Raw genomic sequence first — 11,276 nt, forward strand, 5'->3', positions numbered from 1 at the left:
AAATCTAAACAGATACAAAGATTCGCATTTAATGCCACCGCCTACAATGTCAATGCTACTGGCTCGAAATAACCGGAAAGAGAGGTCAAACAGTGTACTAAAGTTTAATTTCTATTTATATCCGTGTTGCTTGTTGCGTGACATGTCCGCCGAAGACTAGAAGTATTATTGTGACTTTGTTTAAGGCCATAATTTTTGTTCGACACCATCAATAACTCGCAGGTGACCGCTGTAAACCTTAAGTGGACACTCTTTAAGATGTAGTTTGGCGATGCGGTTCCCATACGTGAGACGTCACGTATCAGGGATCGTGTTGAACACGGCTCCACAACAAACGTTGTTTTTCTTTACCGCACAAACATTCAGTGAACGGGCTGAACTGGAGCACGAGGACGGCGGTTAGGACGGTAAAACAGACTGTTACCGGAGAATCCCGGAAACAAACGGCGGTTTGAGCTGAACACAGTCGGTGTTTGTGGCGCCGTTTGTAAAGACTGGGAAGGGGCGGGAACATCGGCGCTTTTACGTAACAGGAAAAGAGTGACGACAGAGCCATATATGTCGTTTTCCTCTTTAGGATCATGGAGGTTATTTCTACACAACAAAGACACTCAGAGCAAATGGAGAGAGGCAAGTGAGGGTCAGTCAGCGCCATAATACTGACAGGTGTGTGTGTGTGAGTGTGTGTGTGAGTGTGAGTGTGAGCATGTGTGGGAGACACAGGCTCAGGGGCCCAAGAGGTCAGGAGGCCCCCGACTGACTGAAAGTCACAGAGCTCAGGTAAAAGATGTAAACTGACCAGAGACTCTCAGTCTGGGGGTAAATTGAGGAGGTGGGGGCCCTTTTACCTGTCAGTGCCCCATGTTGTCTTAATCTGTCCATCACTGGAGTAAAAGCACTGACACCACTCTGTAGAAATACTCTGCATTCAGAATGTTAATTAATATAATCAGTAAACTGTCCCCTCTGTGTGTGTGTGTGTGTGTGTGTGTGTGTGTGTGTGTGTTGTACTGGTAAACGTCATATCATTATATCATCATTGATGCATTAATGTAAAAGCAGGACGTTACTGTTGTTGAGCTCATTAGGAATTTCACGTGGGACTGCAACTGATAATTATTTTCATTATGGATTTCTCTCCCGATTATCTTCGATAAATTAATGGTTTGTTTTCTAAAAATTCTGAAAACAGAGAGAAATGTCGCCACAATCAACCAGAACCAAAGTGACACCTTCACAATGTTTGTTCTGAGAGGTTAATCAACAGGAACTGTGAAATGTGATGATCTGACTCAATTAACTGAATATCCTGCAGTTTTAGAATAAAACAAGCCACTTGAATACATTTCCTTCAGCTGTGGGAGATTATAACGGCCATTTTTGAACAATTTTCTGATGTTTTACGGACAAAACTTGATCAATCTCAAAAAGTTTTCTGTATACAACTTCTGTTTCTGTCTCATCATGTAATTCCTTTAAACTTAACTCCCATGTTCCGGGGCTTTTCTGTGTTAGTATTTCTAAAGCCCTTCCTCTGCTGCCGACAGTGATCTTGGAAAACAGATTCATGTTTACAGTTTATAATGAGCTGAACACACAACAGTGAGTCAGCTCACACTGTCCTGCGTGTCAGTCGGACAGAAGGAAAAACAACCTGTCTTCAGTTTTTCAAAATTTTATTTTCAAAGCTGAAAATCATCAAACCAAAAGAGAACTGAGCGACATGAATGTTCAACTATAAAACATAAAAAAGGATCAGATGAGTCTGAGCTGAGTGACTGTGTTGGGGGGGGGGGTAGTTTACATGTTGTCTTCATCAGAGTCGTCCTCCTCCTCCAGAGAGTCCTGAAACACAAAGACATGAGAATCAGTGTGTGTGAGTGAGTGTGTGTTCACTCCATGTCTTAGCAGGTTTCAGTGCTACAGCTCGACTGAATCAAGACTTTTGAGGCTATATTGAGCAATATTGATAATAATTATTGATCCTAAAAGGAAAATTAGTGTTCATATAATTCACAAAAACAATGAGGAAAGTGGAGAGTTTACCAAATCTGATCATTTAACACGAGCGTCCTACCTACGACCGAACCACAGCCGTGCTGATGTTCAGAACATCGTCACAACCTCGAGTGTGACGCCGCTTTTATACAACAGTTCTATAAGTTTATTATTAGTTTAATAAACAACAACAGATTATGATTTGCTTGTTTATTCCATCATTTATTTGTCTACGCAAACACAAATAGTTCCTCAACTGGACTGGTACTGGACTGTTGCTAAGCAACACGTAAACATTTTCCAGACCTGCGTTACGTCAGGAAGCTGCCTTGTATGTAAACGTATCTATGTTTCCATTTATCGTACAACCAGTGAAATAAGAGTCTGGTGACACCGTCTTTCTCTAAGATGGATAACGACCGTTAATGTGACGCTAATTATCGGTTCACAGAACACCTGTGAAGCGGAGTGATACATGGAGTTAAAAGTCCCAGTGCTGTTGTACTCTACATCAGCACTCCAATGACTCTCGTCCAATCAGATTACTTGCTCAGAACAAACCGTTGTTTAATTACTTTTACACAACATAAACAAACAGTTTCAACCAGGAAGTGACTGAGCAGGAGAAACAAACTGCAGCTGCTACAGGTGAACACAGGTGTGTCCGACTCACCTTGGCGTATTTCTCTGCTTCCTCTCTGACGTCTTTAGGTACCAGCTCGTGTCGTCCGTTGGTGACTGAGGGAGAGAGGAGCAGAGTCAGGGGTGTCACCGTGGCAACCAAAAAGCTAAGTGTAGTTCACCTGTTCAGGTTCCTGTATCAGTGCGTGATGAATTTAACCTGCAGGTGCATGTTCAGAAACCTCAGAGCCGACAGACACATTTAAAATATGAATGACTGAGTGTCACCTGACTGTTGATTGGTGCCTGTATTTAATGAGCTTCTCTCAGGCTCCTCTGTTCACACATTAACTTCCATAAATATGTTTCATTACAAGCTCAGACCTCCGTCAGGTCAATCACTGCTCTGTCTTTTTAGCTTTTAGCACAGGAGCAATGACCGACTGGAAACTTCACCCACTAAAAAAACAATAAATAAATAAACAATAAAACTGATACTGAGAGAAGAGGAAGAAACATGGAAAGAAATGAAGGACAGAGAAAATACGTCAAGACTTTGTTGTTAACTAGAATGTCACAATTAAAAGCCAAAATAAAACTAAAAGCTAATTTATAATAATAAATATAATATCAATATCAAATATAATCAATAGCCTGACCACCAGCCTGTTTAACAGCCTGACTACCAGCCTGTCACCTTCCCCTGTGTTTACACCTTTACTGAAGTCTCAGATGCTGGCACCGCCTCCTCTACTGAGCTTCCAAGCAGCCAATCAGGAGAGAGGATTTTACACCGAGCTATGAGCCGGACACACACCTTTTACTTCTCTGGTGTGTGTGTGTGTGTGTGTGTGTGTGTGTGTGTGTGTGTGTGTGTGTGTGGAACTGGCACATCTACCAACATAAGAGGCTTAAATCCTACATGAAGTAAAAGTAGAAGCTTTGAAAAAGCTACAGACGGATGAGAGTGAGAGAAGAAGAAAAGCAGAGCACTGATTGGTTCTTACTTTCTCCGACCCAGCTGAGCTCCAACTCGAACGCTTTGTCCTTCACCTCGTCGTGAACGATGTAGATTCTGGGAAAAAAGAAAAGAAAAATCAAACAGACTCATCAGAGACAGACGGACTTTTACTTTGAAAACAGAAAAACTAAAGAAACATTCCACCTTAAGAAGTCATGTGACTGAGGTGTAGTTGGTTTATAAGTCAACATTAGTTTTGTACTTCTGCCGATTGTATTTAGGCTTCAAACATCATGAAGTGTTTCTCATCAGTGAAGATGATCCTGCTGAATGAAACCTGTCAGGATCATTAACTGTTTATTGTTGTTTGTTGTTTGTGGAGGGAACCGGGCCGATGTTGACTTCAGGGTCAATCTACAAACACACGTCATATGTTAAGTGGTGAACCTGAGCTCTGGACACTCTTTATAACCTGAGGAACCATCCCCAGTACAACGAGGAAACAAGTGTCAGGATTTGTCTGAGTTTGAGTTTAACAGATCCAGTTAAGTGGCTGATGAACTGAGCGTCTGTTCAGTGTCAATAAAGTTCAGTTTGGATGTTGCCGACTCACATTTTGGCGACCTCTTTGACCAGCTCCCTGCACGTCATCTCCTTCATCTGACAGAGGACAAACACAGACACCGTTAGTGAACAGGAAACAGGAAGTCGTCCTCGCCACGGTGACGCAGCAAGATCTGGTCTAAAAGAGACTTTCATCATGACGTAACCGGCTCGTTATTTTCTCCGTGATTGATTTACTCTGTTCACTGAGTTAATCACAAACTTTATTATTTAGCTTCAGCACAGGGTTAAAAACAGAAACATCCTGACCTAACAGTGAAACCACATCTGATCACATCACATACTACAAGGAGGACATGGTGGTGGCTCTTCCTCATGTACAGCACCTCCCTGAGGGTAAAAGGTCAAAGTGCGAGTGCAGAGGGACGGAGCTCTTTGAAGTTTCACTCTTTACATTTAATTTAAAGTTTCTCAGCTTCTCTGTGATTTCACTGTTTTATCAACGTCCAGATTCTTCCTGTGATCGCACCGAAAAATCAAACACCGCGTGCCAACATGAAGATGGCTGCAGTCCCTCAGCACAGACAGTGTGTGTGTGTGTGTGTGTGTGTGTGTGTGTGTGTGTGTGTGTGTGTGTGTGTGTGTGTGTGTGTGTGTGTGTCTCTCTCTACAGGATCCAATGACGCTGACATGTCGAGATTTAACAGCTGTGTGTTGCTGGATGAGATCATTTGTTTGGGCGGTGCCCCGGGAGCTCACCTGGTGAAGCAGGTACCTCTCTCTCTCTCTGTCTCTCTCTCTCTCCAATATATAAAATAACATTGTAATAAAAAGGCAAAATGCCCCAAAAATCCATCTTTCTTTTAACTTATGTAGGAAGATTTGACACAACTGACACCGTAGTTTTGTTATTTATTTATCTATTTGTAGCTGTATTTATTCTATTGTTTAATTTAATTCTGTTCCTTTTGCTTGTGTTTGTTGTTCATTCGTTTTCTTTCGTCTCACCTACATTTCATCATCAGTTTCAGGAAATCGACTGATTACAAACATGGCACAGTAACACTAAGAGCTGGGGGAGGGGACACATTGATTTATTCATTTCTGTTTCACTTTAAATACCAATAAAAAGAAAAATGCCCCAAAATGAAGTTAAAAAAAGATGATTCTTTAGTTTTATCTTTGTTTATTTCAGGTAAAACCAAAGAACTCATCTCATCCAGCAGGTGGTGAACCTCAACTTTCAGAAACTGGAACCTGTAAATATTTGGTGTAAAATGATAAATCAATTATTAATATGGCTGCTGACTAATTCTATTGTTTCAGCTTCACTTTTAAAACTGCTTTGAGTGTTCGACGTGTCGTCGACAACCATGACGCTGCAGTGATTATTTTATCAGTTATTTGTCCAGGATTAACGTCTTCGGATGTTTCGTTCAGTGCGACAGGAAACAGAATCAGACACTAGAGAGACTGTTTGGTCTTCAGTGACTCAGGTGACGCTGCTGCACATTAACACTCACCTGCAGTTTCTCGATCTCTGTCTTGGCGGCTTGTTTTGCTTTTCCGATGGCGCAGCCCCAGTAACCCTGGACACACACACACACACACACACACACACACACACACACACACACACACACACACACACACACACACACACACACACAGTTTGGTTACTAACGGACTCAGACTGTCTGATGGTCTGAAGCTACAGGGATTCAGCGTCTGAACACCAGTGGCTCCTGGACCAACTCTGACCCTCTGTTCTTCCTTTGTTGACATCAAAACTTTTACAACTTTTATAAAATCTTATGACGTAAATACAAATTAACGTAACTCCCAATAAATACGACCTCCTAACATCCAATGGTAAAAACACAGAGGCCAGAAAAATATATATAAATTTCAGAATATACAGGAACACATGACTCACGTATGAGATGCCGGATGGGTCGACCATGTAGAGCTGAGGACCGTCGTCTTTGTCGTACGAGCCCAAGATGAAACTGCAGAGAAACAACAACAACAACAACACAGACTGTCAGAGGAATTAATACAACAACCTCCAGGTCCTGATGAGGTCAGCTCAGGCCCCGCCCACTCCGATACCTTTTAGGTTACAACTCATTTCCTCTTTTATGTTTCCTCCTCCGTCCACATGACTCTGGAGTTTTCAGCCTCTAAAACTGAGACTTTCAGAAACTCTGTTGGAGCTGTTTTATTTTGAAAACTCTGGGGTTGTGTTTTATTTTGAAAACTCTGAGGGTGTGTTTTATTTTGAAAACTTTGAGGGTGTGTTTTATTTTGAAAACTGTGGGGTTGTCTTGTAGTCTGGACAGAAACCCAGACCTTTAGAACGGATGAGGTCACACCCACGGTCTCTCCTGATTGGCTCTCATCAGCCTGGACTACCAGTGGTGAATACAACATGATCATGAATGACAGTGTCACTGACCTTGTTGTCTTTGCTAGCAGCTGTTGTTCACTTAGACTCTATTTTAACACTGAGACTGTCAATGTTGACACTCTGCTTCCTGTTTACGTGCATTCTCATGTGACCATGTGTTTTTTTTTATTTTTGTTTTAAAATGGAAACATAGTCGTGTGGGCGTGGCCTCAGTGTATGTTTAATCAGCTGTGTCATAAATGATGTGAAGCTTTCAGACTCACCTGCAGCCGAACGGCCTCACAGCACTGTAGAGCGTGTAGGCGTGGACGTACATGGCCACTCTGTCTGACAGGTGCTGCAACAACAGGAAACAGTTAGCTTAGCAACACATAGGGGGTGCATTCCATTCTCTTAATCCTACGTCCTCACTTCTCTGCCCTACGTCCCAGAAACTGACTAAGGTCCCTTATCATGGAGGTTGATACGTCTCAGAGGAGGGAGGAACCACCCCCCCAGTCTGGATCTGATCACTGATTGGTCAGCTGATCTGATGGTACAGTGGAGCAGCGGCTCTGACCACAGGTGAAGGATTGTGCTCAGGGTCGGAAAAACGAAAACTATCCTCGCTTTTAATGAGTGGTGGGGAGAATGAAGCCAGTGTGTCTGTACAGAGTCATAGGCCAAAAAAAGAATACTTCTATAAAAGAATAAGAAAATAAATGTGGAAATAAAAGCAGGAATAAATTAAAGAATTAATAAGTAAATAAAAAATGTGGAAATATAAAGACAAATAAATTAAAGAATTAAAAAAAACTCTTTTCCCTTATTGCTTTTGCTTTTCCATGCAGCGCCATGCTGTCAATCAACTTGCTTTGAACAGGCTTTCCTGCCCAGGCTGAGTATTCGATTCCTGTACACAGGACTAACAAGAGATCTGAGACCTGTGTTTACCTTCAGGGGAATGTCGTGTCCGTAGTTTGATCTGAAGTTGGAGGCTTCTTCTCTGGCAACTTCAGCGAGCGAGCGAGCATCAGCCAACAGACCAGCTACAGCCTGGAGAGAGAGAGAGAGAGAGAGAGAGAGAGAGAGAGAGAGAAATTCATCCATCAACAGAGATGTTCAACTGTCACATGTCTGCAAATTAAAAGTCTGAATAAAAGACGAATCTGAAGTGAATCCAGAATGAGAGCAGAAACCAGCTGTTACAGCACAGCTGTGTGTGTGTGTGTGTGTGTGTGTGTGTGTGGTTACCATGCCAACGTGTCTGTCAATATTGAAGATGCGTTTGTTGGACCCCTCCTCATAGAGTTTGGACAGAACAAGCTTCTCCACGCCGAACACAACTCCATCTTTACAGCGAATACCAATGGCCGTGCTGTACACACGCGCGCGCACACACACACACACACACACACACACAGGAGACAGTTTGTATGACAAAGGTCTTCAGGCAGCCAGTGAGAGAGCTACAACACTGTAACTGTGACCAATGGAAGAAAGAAACTATGAATTTGTTCCTAAACACAATATTCCAAACGTCTGTGCAGAGAGAAGCAGTTCACAGCTCAGGTTGATGCCGTGGTGCATTCAGGTTCAAACATACAGACTGGGAAAAGTGGTGAACACTGCTGCTGGTCTATATATGAAATGATGTGGAGAACCTCACCTGCTGTTCTCTACGGCCTTCATCGCATACTCCACCTGAAACACTCGGCCATCTGGAGAGAAGGTGGAGGCTGACAGATCATACTGCAGGACACACACACACACACACACACACATTTCAGCCTCATATTATAAGACTGGACAATAAAACGATAATTACTGCTATTCAATTATCCTAAATAGAAATATAACTAATGATCAATGAATGTTTTATATAATTAATTTCCATGCCAAGATAGCACACACAGAAATAAATCACTAACTGCCAGTCACAGGTAGGAATAATAATAGAGGGACGCATTAGATTAATTAAGGTTAGATTTGATCATTATAGTTGTTTTGAATATTCTTCAGATTTCTGAAATATTCCACAAAAGTTTGTAACGATCTGATAAAAAGAATAATTTACAACCACAATTCACCATTTGATTTCTTCAACTTTCACTCAGGGGCAAAAATTTATTTACATTTATCGGATGATTATCGATATCAACTGAACTCCAGCCCTCCCATATTATCCTACAGAGAGCAACAGGAGATGAATGATCCACATCTATAGGTTTGGATTTTATCTTAATTAAGTTTGTTAGTTAAATTAAAAGGTGCCCGATCCATCCAGAACACTTGAATAATCTACAGAAAGTCGGATTTTATCTTGTTGAGGGCGCTGACTTCAGGCGACACACAGCGCAATGCAAATCTCATGTATTTTAAACAGAGTTTGGCATGTACCGGAGCTAACTGTTAGCACAGACTCTGCTCAACGATAACATCATTGATTTATGTAACTCCACGGACAATTTATTTAATGACACTTCGGCGGTATTCTGATCTGGTCGTTTAAGATGTAAAACATAAACTGTAAACTTCACCTAAACTCAACTAAAACTTGTAACTGTGTACTTTCGATTTCAGGTTAGCTCCTGCTAGCGGGCCTCGCTGTGACTCAGCAGGCTAACACGCTAGCTAGCGGCTACATGTTGTATGAATGAGAGAATTTTCAGTATAAAAGTGAATGATTCTTCAATAAACTGCATTAAAATCGGACACAGAACCGTCCAGAGAGACGTTAACACGGAGCTACAGCTCAGACAAACACTCAGACACTCACCCCGGTCCCGATAGAGCTCATTTTAACACAAACTGTGAGTCCTGTGAACAGCTTTCAGCCCGCTGCTCCTGCGCTTCATCACACTGTCAGAGTAAGAGCACGCACACATTTACTTCCGGTTACAGCCTTCACAATAAAAGCGCTACAGGCGACAAACGAGGAAACAGTGAATAAACACTATTGAGATTACAAACAAGGATTATGGTTGAACTGTGAGTTCTGACTTTAACCGTAAACCTCTTTTGTTGTTTATTTTTGCTCCGACCATCATCTGCAGGACACACACCTGAGGATTCACACCTGACAGCTGATGACAGAAACCTCCGCCGACTACTAAATGTTGTCAGTTTGACATTTAGAATCAAAGGCTGATTTTTATTGTTAAAATTTTAATATTGAGGCTCTCATGCTTTTGTTTTGTGAGCCTCCCACCGCTGCAGTTATTTACACCACAGAAGAAGTCTTTCTTCGCCTCCTCCTACTGCTGCGGAGTGACGTTACAGTGACGTCACAAAAGACAGCGGCAAAAAAGGGACATACTATGAATACTACTACTATTACTATTAGTACTATTACTACTAATAATAATAACTATTTATTATTATTATTATTATTATTATTATTATTATTATCATCATCATCATGTATTAACATCAAATTTAAATGATCCTGTCTAAATTCAAATCTCCATAGTTCATATGTGAATACATTGCACATAAATTCTGTTTTTAATGGAGACGGTGAAACATATGTTTTCTTAATTATGTGGAATAACTATAAGTTAAAAAAAACATCTGGGTCCTGCCTTCCTTTATTCTGAGTAATAAAAACGTTCTTTTTTTATTGTTGGACTTAAAACAAAATGCTCCTAAAGTCTGTTCTCATTTTTATTCGATCACTCGGAAAACAGTCAGCCAATCAAAGGAGAGGCTCAGAGTCTCCTCTCTTCTGATTGGCTCACCGACCTGTTGTTACTAGAGCTCCAGAGAGAAGCCTGAGAGAGGAGATGTAAAACTACACTGAGATGGTTTTTGGTTTTTAAAACCACAAATATATCTTCTTATGGATCAACACTTCAAATAAAACACAGAAGAAGAAGAAACTATTGAACTGTACCTTGTATATTGTACAGTGTTCTGCTGATATTTTATGATTTTATTTTTACACCTGCTGTTTCCATGTCGTGGAGTTATGGCAATGGAAACTTGTTTCTCATGGTGCATGACACACTAAACACTTTGACTTCATGAAGATGATGTGAAACAGTCAGCCAATAAAATCACTGATGTCTGACCTGTCAGTCCAATCAGAGTGCTTCTTTCTCTGACGATCCCAGTAAAGTGTTCACACAGAAGATTTAAGAAAAGTGTCCGTAAAGTTTTATTCAGTCTCAGTATGACCAGGGTGGATTACAGACCTGCTGAAGTTTAAACAACTAAAATGTTGTGAGTTTCATAATCAGCTCTTTTATTCTTCTTGTCACTTTATTTCTGTTTCATCACGTCTCCATCTTGAATCAGTAATGGAAGCTTTGGTCACATAAGAGTGAAAAAACATTCGTATACAGTGCACTTTAAAAAAGAATGGGAACAAAAACATTTTCATTCTGTGATTTTTGAACTTTTCTTTACAATAAATCAAACGGAGCGACAGATCGACGTTAAGGCAAACAGACCGAAGCTCCACCGTCAACTGGAATGACAAAAAACATCTGACTCAGAGGAAATTAAAAGAAGCTACAGTTAGTGATAGTGAAGATAAAGATGATGATGATGATTAGCGTTCATTAGTTAACTAATACAAACATGTACAAGGCTTTTTTTTTTTTACTTTGTGACATTACACTTTAATAAGAACAGGAACCGAGAGCTGGACTCAAAACGCCGTCACACAGCAGCAGCACAGGAAGTTCACCGACACAATAAAACAACCCCCCCACACACACACACACACACACACACACA

The 11,276-nt window shown here is 41.1% G+C and overlaps 1 protein-coding gene across 1 annotated transcript; it reads right to left on the reverse strand.

Annotated features, from left to right (window-relative positions):
• Window positions 1–1,785: 1,785 nt before the first annotated feature.
• On the reverse strand, window positions 1,786–9,403 carry psma3 (proteasome subunit alpha 3). The gene is made up of 11 exons (XM_022766096.1): window positions 9,313–9,403; window positions 8,203–8,285; window positions 7,788–7,911; window positions 7,488–7,589; window positions 6,818–6,891; window positions 6,081–6,153; window positions 5,668–5,733; window positions 4,194–4,240; window positions 3,627–3,694; window positions 2,672–2,736; window positions 1,786–1,845 (listed from the first exon to the last, which is right to left on the reverse strand). Exons 1-11 carry the CDS (start codon window positions 9,331–9,333, stop codon window positions 1,801–1,803), a joined length of 768 nt encoding a protein of 255 aa, XP_022621817.1. The 5' UTR covers window positions 9,334–9,403; the 3' UTR covers window positions 1,786–1,800.
• Between the last annotated feature and the right edge of the window lie 1,873 nt (window positions 9,404–11,276).

Source organism: Seriola dumerili, unplaced genomic scaffold, assembly GCF_002260705.1.
Source record: "Seriola dumerili isolate Sdu_G_001 unplaced genomic scaffold, Sdu_1.0 BDQW01000811.1, whole genome shotgun sequence".
Taxonomy (NCBI): Eukaryota; Metazoa; Chordata; class Actinopteri; order Carangiformes; family Carangidae; genus Seriola; species Seriola dumerili.

Coding starts and splice junctions, on each gene's coding strand:
- psma3 (XM_022766096.1), bottom strand. CDS start 9,333: ATGAGCTCTATCGGGACCGGG. Junction 7,590..7,787: donor TTGACAGACACGTTGGCATG/GTAACCACACAC, acceptor CTCTCTCTCCAG/GCTGTAGCTGGTCTGTTGGC. Junction 6,154..6,817: donor GTGAGGCCGTTCGGCTGCAG/GTGAGTCTGAAA, acceptor GTTTCTCTGCAG/TTTCATCTTGGGCTCGTACG.